This window comes from Babylonia areolata, chromosome 32, assembly GCF_041734735.1.
Source record: "Babylonia areolata isolate BAREFJ2019XMU chromosome 32, ASM4173473v1, whole genome shotgun sequence".
In the NCBI taxonomy this organism is placed as follows: Eukaryota; Metazoa; Mollusca; class Gastropoda; order Neogastropoda; family Buccinidae; genus Babylonia; species Babylonia areolata.
In genome coordinates, this window is record NC_134907.1 from 920,868 (window position 1) to 945,835 (window position 24,968).

Consider the following 24,968-nt stretch of genomic DNA (forward strand, 5'->3'; position numbering starts at 1 on the left):
TAAAACAGCGTTAACTCTCTCCATACGAACGGCGAAAGAGACAACGTTAACCGCGTTTCACCCCAATTACCATCATCAAAATATTGCAAGCGGAAAGCTCTTATACTGAAGACGTGAATGTTGACAAAGAATACCACAATTCTGACGACGGAAGCTAAAGGTTGGGTCATTGAGACACCCACTGGACATCCGAGGGGTCTGTGTAGAGGAGAAAGAGAGGACTGGCCGTATTGAGTGAGTTAAGCCAGTTCATCTTTACAGGTGGACATTTCTACCCTGGACAATTTTAGCAACACTCACTGGCAGCTTCAGGACATACATTTTCCGTGTGTGTGTGTGTGTGTGTGTGTGTGTGTGTGTGTGTGAGTGAGTGTTAGTGTTAGTGTTAGTGTGTGTGTGTGTGTGAGTGAGTGAATGTTAGTGTTTGTGTTAGTGTGTGTGTTAGTGTGTGTGTGTGCATGAGTGTTTGTGAGTGTGTGTGTGCGTGCATGCGTGCGTGCATGCATGCATGTGTGTCAGTGTTAGTGTGTGTGTGGTGTGCGCGCGCGTGCGTGCATGTGTGTTAGTGTGTGTGTGTGTGTGTGAGAGAGAGAGAGAGAGAGAGAGAGAGTGTGTGTGTGTGAGTGAGAGAGAGAGAGAGAGTGTGTGTGCATGTGTGTTTTCAAATGCACAAATGCATGAGTGTGAGTGTTTGAATGAATGTATGTGTGCACATGCATGCACGCATGCAAATGTGTGGAACCTCAAGTGTGTGTACAATACAGAGACAGAACAGAAATCAACACCCCCTATGAGGTAAATAAAACAGGTGTTGTAACATCTGATCAGCCACACAGCGAACACTGATGGGTAGACAGGTAAATAAAACAGGTGTTGTAACATCTGATCAGCCACACAGTGAACGTCGATAGGTAGACAGGTAAATAAAACAGGTGTTGTAACATCTGATCAGCCACACAGCGAACACTGATGGGTAGACAGGTAAATAAAACAGGTGTTGTAACATCTGATCAGCCACACAGTGAACGTCGATGGGTAGACAGGTAAATAAAACAGGTGTTGTAACATCTGATCAGCCACACAGTGAACGTCGATAGGTAGACAGGTAAATAAAACAGGTGTTGTAACATCTGATCAGCCACACAGCGAACACTGATGGGTAGACAGGTAAATAAAACAGGTGTTGTAACATCTGATCAGCCACACAGTGAACGTCGATAGGTAGACAGGTAAATAAAACAGGTGTTGTAACATCTGATCAGCCACACAGTGAACACTGATGGGTAGACAGGTAAATAAAACAGGTGTAACACAGTAACGATGGGCAGAAAAGGCAGACTAGGTTGGTTCAAATGGGGGTGAGGGGGAGGGAAGAGGGGGAGGTGATGCAGCCCGTTGAAAGCTATTTATAGATGTGCATCCATCACAGCACTGGAAAATAATTGATCAAGCCGACAATACCTGGCATCACACATAGGTAAATGCCAGATCACACACACACACACACACACACACACACACACACACACACGCACGTGCACGCGCACACACACTCACACACACATACATTTATCACACATAGGTAAGTGGTAGATCACACACACACACACACACACACACATACACACATACACACACACACACACATAATACACACACATACACACGCACACCAATCTGTTCACAGTGGTTTGAACAAAGTACATAATGCCATAACCGTTGAAAGCACCATAATGCAAAAGATCATTTCTGTCGAAATTTCTCTGTCTGTGTGTCTGTCTGTCTGTGTGTACCATTCCTCTCTCAAACACTTCCTGTGTGTTTGCATACAGTTGTTGTTTTTTACCCTGCGCATTAAAAATAAATAAATAAATTTAAATACCAAATTAAATAATAATGATAATGATAATGATGATGATGATGATAATAATAACCACAATAAATAGACAACCAACAATAACAATAAATAAATAATACTGATGATAATGATAATTAGTATTTATATAATGCCGAATCTTGTGCAAAGACAAATCAAAGCACTTACACACCAACCATTCACGTGCATGCATAACTCAGTTTAGAAAAAAAAATTACAAACTGGGTAACTGAACACAAGGAAGAGGCAGGGGGGTGAGGCTATCTTGGGAAGAGGCGGGTTTTAAGGCCAGACTTGAGAGAGCTGAGTGCAGACACCTGGCTAGCAAAAGAGGAAGTTCATTCCAGCTGCAAGGTCCAGAGACTGAGAAAGAGTGATGGCCGACAGTGGAGTGTTTGAATCTGGGTATACAGAAACAGAATGGATCCAAAGCTGATTGTAGAGAGCAAGATGGGGTGTAGAGGTGTAGGCAGCCACAGAGGAAGGGGCAGATTTGTGAATACATTTATAACATAGAGTGCTGATCTTGTACTTTATTCTGTGTGAGACAGGGAGCCAATGGAGATGTTGCAAAAGAGGAATGATGTGCTCAGATCTTTCATTCTGAGGACAAGTCAGGCAGCAGAGTTTTGTGAAGCAGGCAAACCAGACAACAGAGAGTTAAGCAGCCTTAATGAGAGAAACAACAAATCTAGATGTTGCATCGATGGACAGATATTTCAAAATGCAACTGATGCACTGCAGTTGACAACAGCAAGATTGACAGGTCTGACTGATAAATTTTTGCATGGACAGTGTGTTGTCAAGGACAATGCCAATGTTCCTGACTGAGTTGGAAAGAGGGATGGATGTACTGCCAAGTTTGATTGTGTCAGTTGTGATGGAAGAGAGTTCCTGTTTAGTTCCCATGATATTGCTTCAGTTTTGTACGCGTTCAATTGTAACTTATTAATAGTCATCCAGTTTTGAATGTCCAGGAAGCAGTCTAATGTTTCTTGCAAGAGCGAGGACAATTTTTCAGGGGTATCACTTTTCTTAATTTGAGTGTCATCAGCAAGAGAATGATGCCTGATGTTGTAGTGGTTGATAATTTCAGCGAGAGGAGCAGTGTACAGCGTGAAGAGCATGGGGCCTAAAACGGACCCCTGTGGGATTCTGTGTTCCATTTTAACCAGTTCAGACTAGTATATTTAGTGATGATGTCATCCCTACACACACTGATCTGATTCCAACACACAGACTACAGGTCATTCTAACATCAAACAATCCCTCTCTAGACACTGATCTGATACCAATACAGGTTACAGGTCACTCCCCTGTATCTGAGGCCACAGCCTGTGTATACCTCGAGATACAATTTTTGTTGTCGTCACTCCCCTATATTTGGGGCCATGGCCTGTGTATACCCAGATATGCAATTTGTTGTTGTCACTCCCCTACATTTGGGGCCTGGCCTGTGTATACCTAAAGACACATTTTTGTATTTGGGGCCATGGCCTGTGTATACCCAGAGATACAATTTGTTGTCACTTCCCTATATTTGGGGCCCTGGCCTGTGTATACCTATAGATACAATTTGTTGTTGTTACTTCCCTATATTTGGGGCAAGAGCCTGTGTATACCCAGAGATACAATTTGTTGTAGCCATTCCCCTATACTGGGAGACATGGCCTGTGTATACATTGAGATACAATTTGTTGTTGTCACTTTCTTATATTTGGGGCCATGGCCTGTATTTACCCAGAGATACAATTTCTTGTTGTCACTTCCCTATATTTGAGGCCATAGCCTGTGTATACCGTGAGATACAATTTGTTGTCACTTTCCTATATTAAGAGCCACAGCATGTGTATACCTAGAGATGCAATTTGTTGTAGTTACTTTCCTATATTTGGGGCCATGGGCTGTGTATACCCATAGATACAATTTGTTGTCGTCACTTTCCGTTATTTGGGGCCATGACCTGTGTAAACCCAGAGATGCAATTTGTTGTTGTTGTCACTCCCCTATATTTGGGACCAGAACCTGTGTATACCTAAAGACACCATTTTTGTTGTTGTCACTTTCCTAGATTTGGGGCCTTGGCCAGTGTATACCCAGAAATACAATGCGTTGTTGTCACTCTTCTTTATTTGGGGCTACAGCCTGTGTATACCTAGAGAAAAAAAAACACCTCTTTCTTGTCACACCCCTATATTTGGGGTAAAAGCTTGTGCGTATCTACAGATGAGAATAAATCATTCATTCTGTGTGTGTGTGTGTGTGTGTGTGTGTGTGTGTGTGTGTGTGTGTGTGTGTGTCCCTCTAGCTCTCTCTCTTTGTCTCTCTCTCTCTGACCCTCAGAAGGTCAATGTTCCTCAATCTCTGTCTTTCTCTCAGTGTTCCTTTCACCAGTCTCCTTTCTTAATATTAATCTTTCAGATCAAACCATCTCTTGCTGATATTTTTGTTGGTGTTGCAGATCAAAACTGAGCAACATCTCTTGTTGATATTTGCACTGGTGTTGCAGATAAAAACTTCTCAAAACTGAGCAACATCTCTTGTTGATATTTGCGTTGGTGTTGCAGATCAAAACTGCGCAACATCTTCTGTTGATGTCTGTGCTGGTCTTTCAGATCAAAACTGCTCAAAACTCAGCAATACATTTTGTTGATATCAATGTTGATGTTGCAGATCAAAACTGCTCAAAACTGAGCAATATATTTTTGTGGATGTCGGTGATGGATTAAAAACAGATGAAAAATCAGCACTGTCTTTTGCTGATACCCAGTGTTGACATTTCAGAATCATAACTGCTTGAAACTCAGCAATATCTGTGACATTTCAGATCAAAACTGCTCGGAACTCAGCAACGTCTTTTGCTGATATCAATGCTGACACTCCAGATCCAAAGCAAGCACTAGTGTTTTGCAGGTGTCACAGGTGCTCAAAGCTGAGGTACTGCAGGATGCCCTGGGGCACACCTGTCAGTTGTTTGACACAGGACGCTGTCTTCCTCACTGAGCGAATCTGCCGCCACACTGACAGTCGGCAGCATGACTTCAGGGACCGCGGCTCACCTGTAACCATGACGACATGTCAGTACCTGTAACCATGACGACATGTCAGTACCTATGTCAGTACCTGTAACCATGACGACATGTCAGTACCTATGTCAGTACCTGTAACCATGATGACATGTCAGTACCTATGTCAGTACCTGTAAGCATGATGACATGTCAGTACCTATGTCAGTACCTGTAAGCATCATGACATGTCAGTACCTATGTCAGTACCTGTAAGCATGATGACATGTCAGTACCTATGTCAGTACCTGTAAGCATGATGACATGTCAGTACCTATGTCAGTACCTGTAAGCATGATGACATGTCAGTACCTATGTCAGTACCTGTAAGCATCATGACATGTCAGTACCTATGTCAGTACCTGTAAGCATCATGACATGTCAGTACCTGTAACCATCACATCATGCCGGTACATGTACCCATCATGCAAGTACCTGTACCCATCATGTCAGTACCTGAAACCGTGTTGTCATATCAGTACCTGTAACCACCATGTCAGTACCTGCAATGTAACCATCACATCATGTCGGTACATGAACCCATCATGTCAGTACCTCTAACCATCATGTCAGTACCTATAACCATGATGACATGTCAATACCTGTAACTATCACATCAGCACCTGTAACCATCAGTACCTGTAACCATCACGTCATGTTAGTACCTGTAACCATCACGTCAGTACCTGTAACCATCACATCATGCCAGTACCTGTAACCATCACAACATGCCGGTACCTGTAACCATCACAACATTTTATGTCAGTACCTGTAACCATCACGTCATGTCAGTACCTGTAACCATCACGTCATGTCAGCACCTGCAACCATCATGACATGTCATGTTGGTACCTGTAACCATGACACCAGTACCTGTAACCATCACAACATGTCAGTACCTTAACAATCATGTCATGTCAGTACCTGTAACAATCATGTCATGTCAGTACCTGTAACCATGACATGTCGACCTGTAACAATCATGTCATGTCAGTACCTGTAACCATCACACCATGTCAGTACCTGTAACAATCATGTCATGTCAGTACCTGTAACCATAATGACATGTCGACCTGTAACAATCATGTCATGTCAGTACCTGTAACCATAATGACATGTCAGTACCTGTAACCATCACATGTCGGTACCTGTAACCATCACACCATGTCAGTACCTGTAACGACCATGTCATGTCAGTACCTGTAACCATAATGAAATGTCAGTACCTGTAACTATCACATCATGTCGGTACCTGTAACCATCATGTCAGTACCTGTAACCATCATGTCAGTACCTGTAACCATGGTGACATGTCAGTACCTGTAACCACGACATGTCAGTACCTGTAACCACCACGACACGTCATGTCAATACCTGTAACCATCATGATGTTAGTACCTGTTACCATCACAACATTTTATGTCAGTACCTGTAAGCATCACATCAAGTCAGTACCTCAAACCATCACAACATGTCGGTACCTGTAACCATCACATCAGTACCTGTAACCATCATGTCATGTCAGTACATGTATCTATGACTACATGTCAGTACCTGTAACCATGACTACATGTCATAACCTGTAACCATCATGTTGTGCAGGAAGGGAAGCAACTCCTGTCATGTTGTTCTCCTCCCTCACCCCAACAATCCCCCCCATGCCCCTCACCTTTCAGTCTGTGCAGGAAGGCCAGTAACTCCTGACTGTCGCGTTCGTCCCCCTCCTCCCTCGCCCTCCGCGGCTCGGCCTCCCAGGGGTACAGCCCCTTGTGGTCTCGAACCCACAGCCTGGTGCCAAACTGGTGCAGCAGGTGGGCGAATCGCCAGTGGCCCCGCTGCACCACCAGGGTGTGGAAGGGGGAGAAGGTGGACTGGGCCCCCTCCATCAGCAGCAGTTGGGAACAGTCGTAGTGCTGGTAGGCGATGGAGAGTTGGAGCGCGTCCACTGTGAAGGTCAGGCCGCTGGCTCCCTCACGCTGCATCATCGGCTCCGCTCCGTAGTCCAGCAACAGCTGTGACATGGTTCGTCGTGTCCATCAGTTTGGGAATACACACATCATCACATCACACCATCACACCACACACAATCACATCACACCACACATCACACCACACACCATCACATCACACCACACATCATCACATCACACCACACACCATCACACCACACATCTATCACACCACACATCATCACATCACACACCATCACATCACACCACACACAATCACATCACACATCTATCACATCACACCACACACAATCACATCACACATCCATCACATCACACCACACACAATCACATCACACATCCATCACATCACACCACACACAATCACATCACACATTCATCACATCACACCACACACAATCACATCACACCACACACAATCACATCACACATTCATCACATAACACCACACACAATCACATCACACATTCATCACATAACACCACACACCACACATCATCACATCACACATTCATCACATCACACCACACATCATCACATCACACCACACACAATCACATCACACATCCATCACATCACACACCATCACACCACACACCCCTCACACCACACCACACACCCCTCACTCCTCACACCACACCACACACCCCTCACACCACACCACACACCCATCACACCACACCATCACATCACACACCCCTCACACCACACCACACACCCATCACACCACACCATCACATCACACACCCCTCACACCACACACTCCTCACACCACACCACACACCTCTCACACCACACACTCCTCACACCACATCACACACCCCTCACACCACACACTCCTCACACCACACCACACACCTCTCACACCACACACCCCTCACACCACACCACAATCACACCACACCATCACACCACACACCCCTCACACCACACCATCACACCACACATTCCTCACACCACACCACACCCCTCTCACACCACACACTCCTCACACCACATCACACACCCCTCACACCACATCACACACCCCTCACACCACACACCCCTCACACCACATCAAACACCCCTCACACCACACACCCCTCACACAACACACTCCTCACACCACATCACACACCCCTCACATCACATCACACCACATCACACACCCTCACACCACACACTCCTCACACCACATCACACTCCCCTCACACCACACACTCCTCACACCACATCACACCCCTCACACCACACCACACCCCTCTCACCCCACACCCCTCTCACACCACACCACACACCCATCACACCACACCACACACCCCTCACACCAAACCACACACCCCTCACACCACACACCTCTCACACCACACCACACACCCCTCACACCACACCCCTCACACCTCATCACACACCCCTCACACCACACACCCCTCACACCACACACTCCTCACATCACACCACACACTCCTCACACCACATCACACACCCCTCACACCACACACTCCTCACACCACACCACACCACACACCCCTCACACCACACACTCCTCACACCACACCACACCACACACCCCTCACACCACACACTCCTCACACCACACCACACACTCCTCACACCACATCACACACCCCTCACACCACACACTCCTCACACCACACCACACCACACACCTCTCACACCACACACTCCTCACACCACACACTCCTCACACCACACCACACACCCCTCACACCACACACTCCTCACACCACACCACACACCCCTCACACCACACACTCCTCACACCACACCACACCACACACCCCTCACACCACACACCCCTCACACCTCTCACACCACACACAACACCACACACCCAACACACCACACCATACAACACACCCACCACATCACACACCTACCACACCACTCTCACACCACACACCCCTCACACCACACACCTCTCACACCACACACCTCTCACACACACCACACACAACACCACAAACCCAACACACCACACCATACAACACACCCACCACATCACACACCTACCACATCACACACCCCTCACACCACACCACACACCACTCACACACACCATACATAACACCACACACCCAACACACCACACCATACAACACACCCACCACATCACACACCCCTCACACCACACCACACACCACTCACACACACCATACATAACACCACACACCCAACACACCACACCATACAACACACCCACCACATCACACACCTACCACATCACACACCCCTCACACCACACCACACACCACTCACACACACCATACATAACACCACACACCCAACACACCACACCATACAACACACCCACCACATCACACACCCCTCACACCACACCACACACCTGCACCAGGTCACAGCGACCCAGCAGAGCGGCCTGACTAAGGGGAGACTGTCGGTTGTTACCGTCCCCATTGGGGTTAGCTCCCCTGTCCAGCAGGAGGCGTGCACAGTCGTAGTGCACGTTCTTCACCGCCATTTGCAGCGGGGTCTGACCTTTGACATCCGGCACGTCCACTCGGGCACCGCTGTCCAGTAGTTTTTCTACACACCTGGTGTGTCCTCCTGACACATACAGCAACACACCTGACACACACAGCAACACACCTGACACATATCAACACACCTGACACACACAGCAACACACCTGACACATATCAACACACCTGACACACACATCAACATACCTGACACACATCAACACACCTGTCACACACATTCACACACTATAGACATGAAAGGTTTTCTACACACCATGCACGTCCATCTGACACACACATCAACACATAATAGACATGGAAGGTTTTCAAAACTCCATGTATGTCCACCTGACACACACATCAACACACCTGACACACACACATCAACAACACACCTGACACACACATCAACACACCTGTCAAACACAGCAACACACCTGACAACACACCTGACACACACATCAACACACTTGACATGCCTGACACACAGCAACACACCTGACACACACATCAACACACCTGACAAACACATCAACACACCTGACACACACATCAACACACCTGACACACACATCAACACACCTGACACACACACATCAGCAACACACCTGACACACACAGCAACACACCTGACAAACACATCAACACACCTGACACACACACATCAGCAACACACCTGACACACACATCAACACACCTGACAAACACAGCAACACACCTGACACACACATCAACACACCTGACACACACAGCAACACACCTGACAAACACATCAACACACCTGACACACACACATCAGCAACACACCTGACACACACACATCAGCAACACACCTGACACACACATCAACACACCTGACAAACACAGCAACACACCTGACACACATATCAACACACCTGACACACACATCAACACACCTGACACACACATCAACACACTTGATATGCCTGACACACAGCACCACACACCACACACATCAACACACAATAGACATGAAAGGTTTACTACACACCATGTATGTCCACCTGACACACACATCAATACACACAATAAACATCAAACTTTTTGAAAATAGTATGCAAACAACCATGGAGCCAGGGCATATTCATTCTACTACACCTTTGCACATCACTTGTTCGGTCAAAACTGATATATGCACAAGAAGTATACTTCAGTGCACCGAAATATTTATTGAAAAAAATTCAAAGCATAGACTGCAGAGCATATAAACTGGCACTTGGCTTACCAGTCCATGCTTCCAGTAAGAAAACGTACAGTGCAGCGGGAGTATTACCATTAGAGGATCAAAGGGAACTTGCGTGTAGTAAATTTGTCCTGAGAAGTTTAACGGACGAAAATGATTTGGAATCAGAAATAACTCTCAAATCCGACAGCGATTTTCCAAAGAGAGCTAGATCTATATCCTCTCATACCACACTGGGAACATACACGTCAAGTATTTTAACAAATTCCGGCGTGAATAAAACCCCACATTTTGCTAAAAGGTCTGTCGTATCACCTACACCCATATGGGAACTTCAAAGAGCGCAATTTGATATCGATCACATTGATCTGACCAAAGATGACAACATAAATTTACTTACATCGCATGTACGAATCCATTTGGAAGAGAAATACCCAAATCATCTGAAGATATTTACAGACGGCTCTGTTGTAAATGATAGAGATGGTGCTGCTTTCGTTATTCCAGACCTTAACTTTCAAAACTCATTTCAACTGGGAGAGAATAAGTCCATCTTCACAGCTGAACTCATAGCAATTCAAATTGCGTTAAATTTCATGATATCCTTTCCCAAAACTATATTTAAGATTCTATTTTGTGTTGATTCTAAATCAGTTCATCACGCTATTGAACTTATAAAAGAAACGGTTAGGTATGAACTCATTACTGAAATTAACCATTTGATACACGAACTCTTACTAAGAGGCTCTCACATAACCTTTTGCTGGATTCCTTCTCATTGAGGTTTTTACTATAATGAAAAAGTTGACATTTTGGCTAAAAAAGGAGCTAGAAGCTTCACGAAGGAGTTAGATTTAAATATTTCGCTTTACTACAGGAATGTTACACCATGGTAGAAAAAGTCCAGTGGTCAAAATTTCAGTTTGAGGAAAAACACACCGATAACTCGGATTTACCTAAGAACATACAGAAAATGTATGGTTTCATGGGAAAACATTACCATAATGATTTTCATAAGAGGCAAATCATTTCTCTAATCTGCAGATGGAAAATGAATTGTTTTAGGACAAAATATGTCAGTAATGTTTCTTGCTTCTGTGGTGCTCACATAACAGCCGATCATATACCAACTTGCGATATGTTAAGTCTCAAATCCCTAACTGAAATCATCTTCAGTGTTGACTATCTTCAGCAGTCCATTGCTAATGTATGACTTTTTCGTTGGTTCGCTGTTATAGTTGTTAGTTTTTCATTAGAAATATGTTATATTGTTATGTGTTTTTTTTGTTTTTGTTTTTAAACAAACCTTAAATCAATCATTTTCTATATGTAACGTATAACACACACACACACACACACTTTCACTTACTTGCATGCATACACAGTAATTCTCCCCATCCCCCTCGATTTTTTTCCTACCCTCGTCTAATATCACTTACAGTAAAAAGACGTTAAACTAAAGAACGAACACAATAGACATGGAAGGTTTTCCACATGAGATTTGAGAATTGAACTGGGGAATATATATCATATAATAAACTGGTACATGCAAACTGCAATGGACTGAAATGGGCAGTTGGTTCCATTGTCCTTTTCACTGTTCTTTCCCTCTCTCATGCATCATGCATGCACACATCAATCCATGTATGTTTTCACTTATTCACTGTGCATGTATTGTTCTGAAAGTGTGAGTGTGCATGCATGTGTGTGTGTGTGTGTGTGTGTGTGTGTGTGTGTGTGTGTGTGTGTGCATGAGTGTGTGCATGTGGGTGTGGATGTGTATATGTGTGTGAAAATGTGTGTTTGTCTTTTTCCATTACTTTTCATCATTTGCTTGATAACTACAGTTTAATTTTCTCTTTGCCCTGAGGGCTGGATAAAATTTAAAAAAAAAGCAAAAAAAAAAGCATGCAGTCATTCCACTTCGGGTTCCCTTATAAAAAGTTACATTATTTCTCATCAATCATTATTAGTTGACAATATGACAGCAACACAAACAGTGCAGTTGGATGCTGCAGTGCTTGCCGTGTGGTGATATATATATAAGCTGTCAACATATAGGTTTCTTTAACCTTTAGTTTGAAGCTGCAGAATGATACTTCTTTTCTTTTTTTTCTTCTTCTTCTTCTTTTTTTTTTTTTTTAATTATTAAATATATATATATATATACACGGGCACTTTAGTAGCCTATTCTTGGTGCCATTTGTTTATGTTATGGCCAGCTTCTATTTGGGAAATCTGGAAAGTTAGAACAAGTAAAAACACTAGTGATGTTTGACATCTGGGTAAACACGACGATATCAAGTACCAAATATGAGCGGTGTGTCAAGATCATGGCCGTTAATTTCATTTACCCGTTGCTGCCAGCCTCAGAGGTGTGCAGCCCAAGTGATTACGCTGATTGATTGCTTCCCTTGATGGTCGTCTGCTCAAGATCTCCTCCAAAGCAGAAATGTTTCCTTCGTAAGCAGCGGTGTGCAGTAGTGTATCATCACTGCCACTGGAATCCTGGCAACCACCGAACTGAGCTGCTATTGTCTGAGAAACTTCGAACGCAGAAAATGACATATTTTCCCACAAATACCCTCGACTTGCAACAATCAATATTGCTCAGAATGATGTCCCTGGAATGATTCTCGTTTCTGGAAACAAGCTTCAGTCAAACATTTCGCGGACATTTCGAGTACACAGAGCCATACTAATCATCCAAAAATGCCGAAGAAATCGAAAACCAAACAGAAAGAAAAGCTTCCAGCGCTGTTGAAGTCATGTGAAGAACTTTTTGAAACAACTAACTTGTACGAGGTCCTAGGAATTCGCAGGCAAGCCACGCCACAGGAAGGTGATGAACAAGAGAATAAGAACACCGAGGATGAAAAGAGCTGCTTCATCCAGTGCTTGTTTTCGATTATGTATGATTTATAAATTTATAGACCTGTACAGACAGATAGATTACTAAGTGATCAGAAGTCTACCATGTTACTACTGAGGCATTATGTGGTACAGATTTTATATTGATAAGCTTCATTTCCTGTACTGCACGGCCAACAGAAATTTGCTGGTTTGTGACTTTTGGCATCGGATAGTTTAATAATATTTGCGATCCTTTGTCAAGTGAATAGTTTTGTGTTTCCAGTATCCGAAATATCTCACCCGCACCGAACAGTGTCATGGATTACAGGATCTTTGATGTGTATTCTTAGCATGTGCAAACACCATGGGAGGTTCAGTGGCAATATATATAATATATATAATTATTTATACACATTTCTTACCCAGTACTTTAACGTTTAACTTTTTAAGACAGGTTAGTTTAGTTTTCTCAAGGAGGCGTCACTGTGTTCAGACAAATCCATATATATATATATATGCTACACCACATTTTTTAGGCAGATGCCAGACCAGCACGATAACGCAACATGCCTTGAGTGCATACATTTGTGTACCTATTCAAGTGGATTCCTTCTACAGAAGTTTTCCTGAGGACAACACTCTCATTGCCATGGGATCTTTTTTTCAGTGCGCAAAGTGCATGCTGCACACGGGACCTTGAATTTTTGTCTGAACCCAACGACTAGATGTTTAGTTCGATTATCCAGTCGAACTTGGGAGAAAGGGTGAGAGCAGGATTCAGATTCAAACCCAGACCCTCACGGACTCTGTATTGGCAGAAGAGCATCTTAACCATTCTGCCACCTTCCTCCTTAAATTGTAAATTGGTTAATAGCATTATGATATACTCAACATTTCTTCCCCTCCACTCTTTGACTGGCCTTCTTTTTCTCTCTTGACAGGGGAAGAAATGTAGAGTATATATTACAATGTTATTTAGACAAATATTACAGTTTTTCCCTCTTCGGAATGAAATAGAATGGACAGAACACAGGGGAAGAAATGTGGATTTTGCCGGTTCAGTTACATCAGCACCTCTCTCAAGACCTAGGAAACCTCTCCACCCAGAAACAAATAGATTTATCATTAGCATCAGGCTGTGTTGGGATTCCAGCCCAGTGCACAGATTGAAAGTCCAGCACACTGACCGTCAGTCTGTTATCACTGTGTGTGTACATACATGTGTGTAACTGTCTTGTGGGTAGGCAGCCATCTTCACATAATTTTGTTGAAGATTTTGCTTGTACACTGTCATGGTAGCTAGTGATTGGTCTGGTGCAGAAAAAGTATGTGTGTGTGTGCACGTTCAGGCATGTATATATATATATATATATATATATATATATATATTATGCATGTATGGTTGGTTTGTTTTTGGGGGGCGTGGGGGTATGCTTGCAGGGTTGGGTAATTCACTTCGTCTTGTGATTCTTTTTTAACTTGTACATTAGTGCTGGTGTGTATTGTGTACTTGTAGTAAAGAAGGGTTACCATGAATTCATTTAATTGTCTCTGTTGGTGCACCCTGTGTGTGTGTGTCTGTGTTTGCCTCTGTGTGTGTGTCTGTGTGTGTGGGTGGTGTGTGTGTGCGTGTATGTTTGCCTGTGTGTGTTTGTTGTGTGCCTGTAGTGAAGAAGGGTTTACTGGTTACCACAAAGTACCTCTGACAGTGCACTGCATGAGTGTGTGTGTGTGTGTGTGTGTGTGTGTGTGTTTACTTGTCAGTGTGTTGAAGTTTGATTTGTTTTGTTGCAAATCATTGTTATTAGCGTGTGTGTGTGTGTGCCCATCTCTCTCTCTCTCTTTCTCTCTCTCTGTTTTGCTTGTTTTGGTGACAGTTTGGACTGAAGTTGTGATTGGATGTGTATGTATTGTTATTGTATCCTCCACACCCCAAAAGGTGGAAAGGGATTAAATTGATTTGAATCTTGTTGCTGTGTGCTTTCAGTGGGAATCTTGTTGCTATGTGGTTTGAGTGAAGAAGGGAATCTTGTTGCTGTGTGGTTTGAAGAAGGGAATCTTGTTGCTGTGTGGTTTGAAGAAGGGAATCTTGTTGCTGTGTGGTTTGAAGAAGGGAATCTTGTTGTTGTGTGGTTTGAAGAATGGAATCTTGTTGCTATGTGGTTTGAAGAAGGGAATCTTGTTGCTGTGTGGTTTGAGTGAAGAAGGGAATCTTGTTGCTGTGTGGTTTGAGTGAAGAAGGGAATCTTGTTGCTGTGTGGTTTGAGTGAAGAAGGGAATCTTGTTGCTGTGTGGTTTGAAGAAGGGAATCTTGTTGCTGTGTGGTTTGAAGAAGGGAATCTTGTTGCTGTGTGGTTTCAGTGAAGAAGGGAATCTTGTTGCTGTGTGGTTTGAGTGAAGAAGGGAATCTTGTTGCTGTGTGGTTTCAGTGAAGAAGGGAATCTTGTTGCTGTGTGGTTTGAGTGAAGAAGGGAATCTTGTTGCTGTGTGGTTTGAAGAATGGAATCTTGTTGCTGTGTGGTTTGAGTGAAGAAGGGAATCTTGTTGCTGTGTGGTTTGAGTGAAGAATGGAATCTTGTTGCTGTGTGGTTTGAGTGAAGAAGGGAATCTTGTTGCTGTGTGGTTTGAGTGAAGAAGGGAATCTTGTTGCTGTGTGGTTTGAGTGAAGAAGGGAATCTTGTTGCTGTGTGGTTTGAGTGAAGAAGGGAATCTTGTTGCTGTGTGGTTTGAGTGAAGAAGGGAATCTTGTTGCTGTGTGGTTTGAGTGAAGAAGGGAATCTTGTTGCTGTGTGGTTTGAGTGAAGAAGGGAATCTTGTTGCTGTGTGGTTTGAGTGAAGAAGGGAATCTTGTTGCTGTGTGGTTTGAGTGAAGAAGGGAATCTTGTTGTTGTGTGGTTTGAGTGAAGAAGGGAATCTTGTTGCCGTGTGGTTTGAAGAAGGGAATCTTGTTGCTGTGTGGTTTGAGTGAAGAAGGGAATCTTGTTGCTGTGTGGTTTGAAGAAGGGAATCTTGTTGCTGTGTGGTTTGAGTGAAGAAGGGAATCTTGTTGATGTGTGGTTTGAGTGAAGAAGGGAATCTTGTTGCTGTGTGGTTTGAGTGAAGAAGGGAATCTTGTTGCTGTGTGGTTTGAGTGAAGAAGGGAATCTTGTTGCTGTGTGGTTTGAAGAAGGGAATCTTGTTGCTGTGTGGTTTGAGTGAAGAAGGGAATCTTGTTGCTGTGTGGTTTGAGTGAAGAAGGGAATCTTGTTGCTGTGTGGTTTGAAGAAGGGAATCTTGTTGCTGTGTGGTTTGAGTGAAGAAGGGAATCTTGTTGCTGTGTGGTTTGAGTGAAGAAGGGAATCTTGTTGCTGTGTGGTTTGAGTGAAGAAGGGAATCTTGTTGCTGTGTGGTTTGAGTGAAGAAGGGAATCTTGTTGCTGTGTGGTTTGAGTGAAGAAGGGAATCTTGTTGCTGTGTGGTTTGAGTGAAGAAGGGAATCTTGTTGCTGTGTGGTTTGAGTGAAGAAGGGAATCTTGTTGCTGTGTGGTTTGAAGAAGGGAATCTTGTTGCTGTGTGGTTTGAGTGAAGAAGGGAATCTTGTTGCTGTGTGGTTTGAGTGAAGAAGGGAATCTTGTTGCTGTGTGGTTTGAGTGAAGAAGGGAATCTTGTTGCTGTGTGGTTTGAGTGAAGAAGGGAATCTTGTTGCTGTGTGGTTTGAGTGAAGAAGGGAATCTTGTTGCTGTGTGGTTTGAGTGAAGAAGGGAATCTTGTTGCTGTGTGGTTTGAGTGAAGAAGGGAATCTTGTTGCTGTGTGGTTTGAGTGAAGAAGGGAATCTTGTTGCTGTGTGGTTTGAGTGAAGAAGGGAATCTTGTTGCTGTGTGGTTTGAGTGAAGAAGGGAATCTTGTTGCTGTGTGGTTTGAGTGAAGAAGGGAATCTTGTTGCTGTGTGGTTTGAGTGAAGAAGGGAATCTTGTTGCTGTGTGGTTTGAGTGAAGAAGGGAATCTTGTTGCTGTGTGGTTTGAGTGAAGAAGGGAATCTTGTTGCTGTGTGGTTTGAGTGAAGAAGGGAATCTTGTTGCTGTGTGGTTTGAGTGAAGAAGGGAATCTTGTTGCTGTGTGGTTTGAGTGAAGAAGGGAATCTTGTTGCTGTGTGGTTTGAGTGAAGAAGGGAATCTTGTTGCTGTGTGGTTTGAGTGAAGAAGGGAATCTTGTTGCTGTGTGGTTTGAGTGAAGAAGGGAATCTTGTTGCTGTGTGGTTTGAGTGAAGAAGGGAATCTTGTTGCTGTGTGGTTTGAGTGAAGAAGGGAATCTTGTTGCTGTGTGGTTTGAGTGAAGAAGGGAATCTTGTTGCTGTGTGGTTTGAGTGAAGAAGGGAATCTTGTTGCTGTGTGGTTTGAGTGAAGAAGGGAATCTTGTTGCTGTGTGGTTTGAGTGAAGAAGGGAATCTTGTTGCTGTGTGGTTTGAGTGAAGAAGGGAATCTTGTTGCTGTGTGGTTTGAGTGAAGAAGGGAATCTTGTTGCTGTGTGGTTTGAGTGAAGAAGGGAATCTTGTTGCTGTGTGGTTTGAGTGAAGAAGGGAATCTTGTTGCTGTGTGGTTTGAGTGAAGAAGGGAATCTTGTTGCTGTGTGGTTTGAGTGAAGAAGGGAATCTTGTTGCTGTGTGGTTTGAGTGAAGAAGGGAATCTTGTTGCTGTGTGGTTTGAGTGAAGAAGGGAATCTTGTTGCTGTGTGGTTTGAAGAAGGGAATCTTGTTGCTGTGTGGTTTGAGTGAAGAAGGGAATCTTGTTGCTGTGTGGTTTGAGTGAAGAAGGGAATCTTGTTGCTGTGTGGTTTGAGTGAAGAAGGGAATCTTGTTGCTGTGTGGTTTGAGTGAAGAAGGGAATCTTGTTGCTGTGTGGTTTGAAGAAGGGAATCTTGTTGCTGTGTGGTTTGAGTGAAGAAGGGAATCTTGTTGCTGTGTGGTTTGAGTGAAGAAGGGAATCTTGTTGCTGTGTGGTTTGAGTGAAGAAGGGAATCTTGTTGCTGTGTGGTTTGAGTGAAGAAGGGAATCTTGTTGCTGTGTGGTTTGAGTGAAGAAGGGAATCTTGTTGCTGTGTGGTTTGAGTGAAGAAGGGAATCTTGTTGCTGTGTGGTTTGAGTGAAGAAGGGAATCTTGTTGCTGTGTGGTTTGAAGAAGGGAATCTTGTTGCTGTGTGGTTTGAAGAAGGGAATCTTGTTGCTGTGTGGTTTGAGTGAAGAAGGGAATCTTGTTGCTGTGTGGTTTGAGTGAAGAAGGGAATCTTGTTGCTGTGTGGTTTGAGTGAAGAAGGGAATCTTGTTGCTGTGTGGTTTGAAGAAGGGAATCTTGTTGCTGTGTGGTTTGAGTGAAGAAGGGAATCTTGTTGCTGTGTGGTTTGAAGAAGGGAATCTTGTTGCTGTGTGGTTTGAGTGAAGAAGGGAATCTTGTTGCTGTGTGGTTTGAAGAAGGGAATCTTGTTGCTGTGTGGTTTGAAGAAGGGAATCTTGTTGCTGTGTGGTTTGAAGAAGGGAATCTTGTTGCTGTGTGGTTTGAGTGAAGAAGGGAATCTTGTTGCTGTGTGGTTTGAGTGAAGAAGGGAATCTTGTTGCTGTGTGGTTTGAAGAAGGGAATCTTGTTGCTGTGTGGTTTGAGTGAAGAAGGGAATCTTGTTGCTGTGTGGTTTGAGTGAAGAAGGGAATCTTGTTGCTGTGTGGTTTGAAGAATGGAATCTTGTTGCTGTGTGGTTTGAGTGAGGAAGGGAATCTTGTTGCTGTGTGGTTTGAGTGAAGAAGGGAATCTTGTTGTTGTGTGGTTTGAGTGAAGAATGGAATCTTGTTGCTGTGTGGTTTGAGTGAAGAAGGGAATCTTGTTGTTGTGTGGTTTGAGTGAAGAAGGGAATCTTGTTGCTGTGTGGTTTGAGTGAAGAATGGAATCTTGTTGCTGTGTGGTTTGAGTGAAGAAGGGAATCTTGTTGCTGTGTGGTTTGAGTGAAGAAGGGAATCTTGTTGCTGTGTGGTTTCAGTGAAGAAGGGAATCTTGTTGCTGTGTGGTTTGAGTGAAGAAGGGAATCTTGTTGCTGTGTGGTTTGAAGAAGGGAATCTTGTTGCTGTGTGGTTTGAGTGAAGAAGGGAATCTTGTTGCTGTGTGGTTTGAGTGAAGAAGGGAATCTTGTTGCTGTGTGGTTTGAGTGAAGAAGGGAATCTTGTTGCTGTGTGGTTTGAGTGAAGAAGGGAATCTTGTTGCTGTGTGGTTTGAGTGAAGAAGGGAATCTTGTTGCTGTGTGGTTTGAGTGAAGAAGGGAATCTTGTTGCTGTGTGGTTTGAGTGAAGAAGGGAATCTTGTTGCTGTGTGGTTTGAAGAAGGGAATCTTGTTGCTGTGTGGTTTGAGTGAAGAAGGGAATCTTGTTGCTGTGTGGTTTGAGTGAAGAAGGGAATCTTGTTGCTGTGTGGTTTGAGTGAAGAAGGGAATCTTGTTGCTGTGTGGTTTGAAGAAGGGAATCTTGTTGCTGTGTGGTTTGAAGAAGGGAATCTTGTTGCTGTGTGGTTTGAGTGAAGAAGGGAATCTTGTTGCTGTGTGGTTTGAGTGAAGAATGGAATCTTGTTGCTGTGTGGTTTGAAGAAGGGAATCTTGTTGCTGTGTGGTTTGAGTGAAGAAGGGAATCTTGTTGTTGTGTGGTTTGAGTGAAGAAGGGAATCTTGTTGCTGTGTGGTTTGAAGAAGGGAATCTTGTTGCTGTGTGGTTTCAGTGAAGAAGGGAATCTTGTTGCTGTGTGGTTTGAGTGAAGAAGGGAATCTTGTTGTTGTGTGGTTTGAGTGAAGAATGGAATCTTGTTGCTGTGTGGTTTGAGTGAAGAAGGGAATCTTGTTGCTGTGTGGTTTGAAGAAGGGAATCTTGTTGCTGTGTGGTTTGAGTGAAGAAGGGAATCTTGTTGCTGTGTGGTTTGAGTGAAGAATGGAATCTTGTTGCTGTGTGGTTTCAGTGAAGAAGGGAATCTTGTTGCTGTGTGGTTTGAGTGAAGAAGGGAATCTTGTTGCTGTGTGGTTTGAGTGAAGAAGGGAATCTTGTTGCCGTGTGGTTTGAAGAAGGGAATCTTGTTGCCGTGTGGTTTGAAGAAGGGAATCTTGTTGCTGTGTGGTTTGAGTGAAGAAGGGAATCTTGTTGCTGTGTGGTTTGAGTGAAGAAGGGAATCTTGTTGCTGTGTGGTTTGAAGAAGGGAATCTTGTTGCTGTGTGGTTTGAGTGAAGAAGGGAATCTTGTTGCTGTGTGGTTTGAGTGAAGAAGGGAATCTTGTTGCCGTGTGGTTTGAAGAAGGGAATCTTGTTGCCGTGTGGTTTGAAGAAGGGAATCTTGTTGCCGTGTGGTTTGAAGAAGGGAATCTTGTTGTGTGGTTTCAGTGAAGAAGGGATACCACAAAGTGTCCTTGACGGTGCACCCTGACCGGGTGGGGGCGGAGGAGAAGGAGGTGGCCACCAGAAAGTTCCAGACTCTTGGAAAAGTCTACAGCATTCTGTCGGACAAGGACAAGCGAGCTGTCTATGATGAAACAGGTGTGTTAAGTGTTGTGCGATCGAACAGGTGTGTTTGAAACAGGTTTATAATGATTTAAAACTTTGTTAGTGTTCTCTGATGAAACAGGTACATCATCATTTAAATCTTCGTTTTGTGTTCTGTGATGAAACAGGTACATCATCATTTAAAACTCTGTTCAGTTTTCTGTGATGAAACAGGTTTATAATAAGTTAAAACTGCCTTCAGTTTTTCTGTGATCAAACGGGTATATGTATATATCATGATTTAGAACTGTGTTCAGTGTTTTGCGATGAAACGGGTATATTATATATCATGATTTAAAACTGGTATATTTCATGATTTAGATCTGTGTTCAGTGTTCTGTGATGAAACAGGTTTATAATGATTTAAAACTGTTCAGTTTTTCTGTGATCAAACAGGTATATATCATGATTTAGAACTGGGTTCAGTGTTTTGAGGAAGTGTCTGGGTTTGTTCCAATGTACCTTTTATTTACCTGTGTGCTAGCTGAATTGGTAGCGTAAGCAGCACTGACTTGAAGTTGTGTACCTTGTGAATGAAGAGAGTTACCACTCTTTACTCACTCTCTCTATATATATATCATGATTTAGAACTGTGTTCAGTGTTCTGTGGAGAAACAGCTATATGTCATGATTCAGAACTTTGGGGCAGAAAATTCCTATCCACTGTCTAGGACTCGGTATAGGGAGGCAGGGCCCTCTCTTGCTGCTGCTTAAACCTTCCCCACCTGTAGTCAGGTTCCCATTAACACCTGGGTGGAGTGAGGGAAATTGGGAGTAAAGTACCTTTCTATAGGACACAACAACATGCTAAACCTTCCCCAAACGCTGTCTCAAATTCATGTCATGTATTTGCACAAAATAACAATTCAGAGACCTATGTCTTTTGTCAGACTAATTTAGTAATAGATGTAAAATTAGTTGAGATTGTCAAAGAGAGTGACAGTTTGAGGAGAAATGTTTTCTTTTAACTGATCCATGTGTGTTTGGAGAGGCAGTTGGCATGTTCATATGCGTGTACGAGTGTGTGTATTGTGTTTGTGTGTAAATAATATAGTTTGCAATGTATATTTTGGTTTTTATCTGTAACATTGATGTAATGCGTTATGTATATTATGTAATATTGATGTAATGCGTTATGTATAATATGATGTGTTTTTTTTAAAGCACTGAGCGCTAGAACAGTTTTCAGGATAGAGTGCTATCATATAAGTATCTGTTGTTGATATTATTATTATTGTTGTTGCTGCTGTGTTGTATTCAGAACTTAAGATACAAAGTGACAAAGAAAAACACGCACTGTTTGTTGCAATCACCTCTCCATGTGTGACTGAAGGAAAAGGCTGTCATGTCTGTTGTGTGCAAGGGTGGGGGGGAGGCGAGGGGGGGGAATGACGTCTGTTGTGTGCAAGGGGGCGGGGAGGGGGGGGGGGGGGGGCGGTGAGGGGAATGACGTCTGTTGTGTGCAAGGGGGGGGGGGGGGGGGGGGGGCGGTGAGGGGAATGACGTCTGTTGTGTGCAGGGGAGGGGGGGGTGAGGGGAATGACGTCATCGACTGTTGTGTGCAATGGGTGGGGCTGGAGGAGAATGACATCATCAACTGTTGTGTGCAGAGGGGGTATGGGGGGTGAGGAGAATGACATCATCGACTGTTGTGTGTGGGGGGGGGGGTGGAAATGACGTCATCGTCTGTTGTGTGCAGGGGAGGTGGGTGAAGAGGATGACGTCATCGACCAGGACCGAGACTGGTGCGAGTACTGGAGACTCCTCTTTCCCAAGGTCACCGTCAAGGACATTGAGGAGTTTGAGAAAAAGTACAAAGGTAATTGTCATTTGAGTTGACCTTGAGAACAAGTACAAAGGAGATTGTCATTTGAGTTGACCTTGAGAACAAGTTAAAAGGTGATTGTCATTTGAGTTGACCTTGAGAACAAGTACAAAGGTGACTAAGACATGAAGGAGATCATTTTATGAAATTCATGGGTATACATCTGTGTGCTTGTAATTCAATACATGAATGTGTGTGTTGTGAGTATGTGTTTGAATATGTATATGGAAGTGTGCTGACATCTATACCTTCATTCCTGTATTCTTGTACCATTATTCCTTTCAACCTGTATCAATCCTGTCCACCTGTACCATCCGCCCTGTCCACCTGTACCATCTGCCCTGTCCACCTGTACCATCCGCCCTGTCCACCTGTACCACCTGTACCATTAGTCCTTTCCACCTGTATCAATCCTTCTCACCTGTCCACCTGTACCACCCACCCTGTCCACCTGTACCACCCTGTCCACCAGTACCACCCACCCTGTCCACCTGTACCACCCTGTCCACCTGTACCATCCACCTGTACCATCCGCCCTGTCCACCTGTACCACCCTGTCCACCTGTACCACCCACCTGTACCATCCGCCCTGTCCACCTGTACCATCCGCCCTGTCTACCTGTACCACCCTGTCCACCTGTACCACCCACCCTGTCCACCTGTACCATACTGTTCACCTGTACCATTAGTCCTTTCCACCTGTATCAATCCTTCTCACCTGTCCACCTGTACCACCCACCCTGTCCACCTGTACCACCCACCCTGTCCACCTTACCACCCTGTCCACCTGTACCACCCACCCTGTCCACCTGTACCACCCTGTCCACCTGTACCATCCACCCTGTCCACCTGTACCATCCACCCTGTCAACCTGTACCACCCTGTCCACCTGTACCACCCTGTCCACCTGTACCAGCCACCCTGTCCACCTGTATCACCCTGTCCACCTGTACCATCCACCCTGTCCACTTGTACCATCCACCCTGTCCACCTGTACCATCCACCCTGTCCACCTGTACCACCCACCCTGTCCACCTGTACCATCCTGTCCACCTGTACCATCCACCCTGTCCACCTGTACCACCCTGTCCACCTGTACCATCCACCCTGTCCACCTGTACCATCCTGTCCGCCTGTACCATCCACCCTGTCCACCTGTACCATCCTGTCCACCTGTACCATCCACCCTGTCCACCTGTACCATCCACCCTGTCCACCTGTACCATCCTGTCCACCTGTACCATCCACCCTGTCCACCTGTACCATCCTGTCCACCTGTACCATCCACCCTGTCCACCTGTACCATCCACCCTGTCCACCTGTACCATCCACCCTGTCCACCTGTACCATCCACCCTGTCAACCTGTACCAGCCTGTCCACCTGTACCAGCCACCCTGTCCACCTGTATCACCCTGTCCACCTGTACCATCCACCCTGTCCACCTGTACCATCCACCCTGTCAACCTGTACCATCCACCCTGTCAACCTGTACCATCCACCCTGTCCACCTGTACCATCCACCCTGTCCACCTGTACCATCCACCCTGTCCACCTGTACCATCCACCCTGTCCACCTGTACCATACTGTTCACCTGTACCATTGGTCCTTTCCACCTTTATCAATCCTTCTCACCTGTCCACCTGTACCACCCACCCTTTCCACCTGTACCACCCACCCTGTCCACCTGTACCACCCTGTCCACCTGTACCACCCTGTCCACCAGTACCACCCTGTCCACCTGTACCATCCACCCTGTCCACCTGTACCACCCTGTCCACCTGTACCACCCTGTCTACCTGTACCATCCACCCTGTCCACCTGTACCATCCACCCTGTCCACCTGTACCACCCACCCTGTCCACCTGTACCATCCACCCTGTCAACCTGTACCACCCTATCCACCTGTACCAGCCACCCTGTCCACCTGTATCACCCTGTCCACCTGTACCGTCCACCCTGTTCACATGTACCACCCTGTCCACCTGTACCATCCACCCTGTCCACTTGTACCATCCACCCTGTCCACCTGTACCATCCACCCTCAACCTGTACCATCCTGTCCACCTGTACCACCCACCCTGTCCACCTGTACCATCCACCCTGGTCAACCTGTACCATCCACCATCCACCCTGTCCACCTGTACCATCCACCCTGTCCA

At 44.8% G+C, this 24,968-nt stretch overlaps 2 protein-coding genes across 2 annotated transcripts in view; one reads left to right on the forward strand and one right to left on the reverse strand.

Moving 5' to 3' along the window:
• On the reverse strand, nucleotides 1–13,309 carry LOC143276528 (uncharacterized). Its single transcript, XM_076581072.1, has 4 exons — nucleotides 12,953–13,309; nucleotides 9,259–9,479; nucleotides 6,611–6,953; nucleotides 1–4,935 (listed from the first exon to the last, which is right to left on the reverse strand). The coding sequence occupies exons 1-4, from the start codon at nucleotides 13,164–13,166 to the stop codon at nucleotides 4,793–4,795; spliced, it is 921 nt and encodes a 306-aa protein (XP_076437187.1). The 5' UTR covers nucleotides 13,167–13,309; the 3' UTR covers nucleotides 1–4,792.
• Nucleotides 13,234–24,968, forward strand: part of LOC143276529 (dnaJ homolog subfamily C member 9-like) — a 17,454-nt gene continuing 5,719 nt past the window's right edge. The window contains exons 1-3 of the mRNA XM_076581073.1: nucleotides 13,234–13,440; nucleotides 20,824–20,976; nucleotides 22,682–22,801. Coding sequence (XP_076437188.1) covers nucleotides 13,311–13,440; nucleotides 20,824–20,976; nucleotides 22,682–22,801 — 403 coding nt within the window. The 5' untranslated portion in view covers nucleotides 13,234–13,310. The remainder of the gene's footprint in view (nucleotides 13,441–20,823; nucleotides 20,977–22,681; nucleotides 22,802–24,968) is intronic.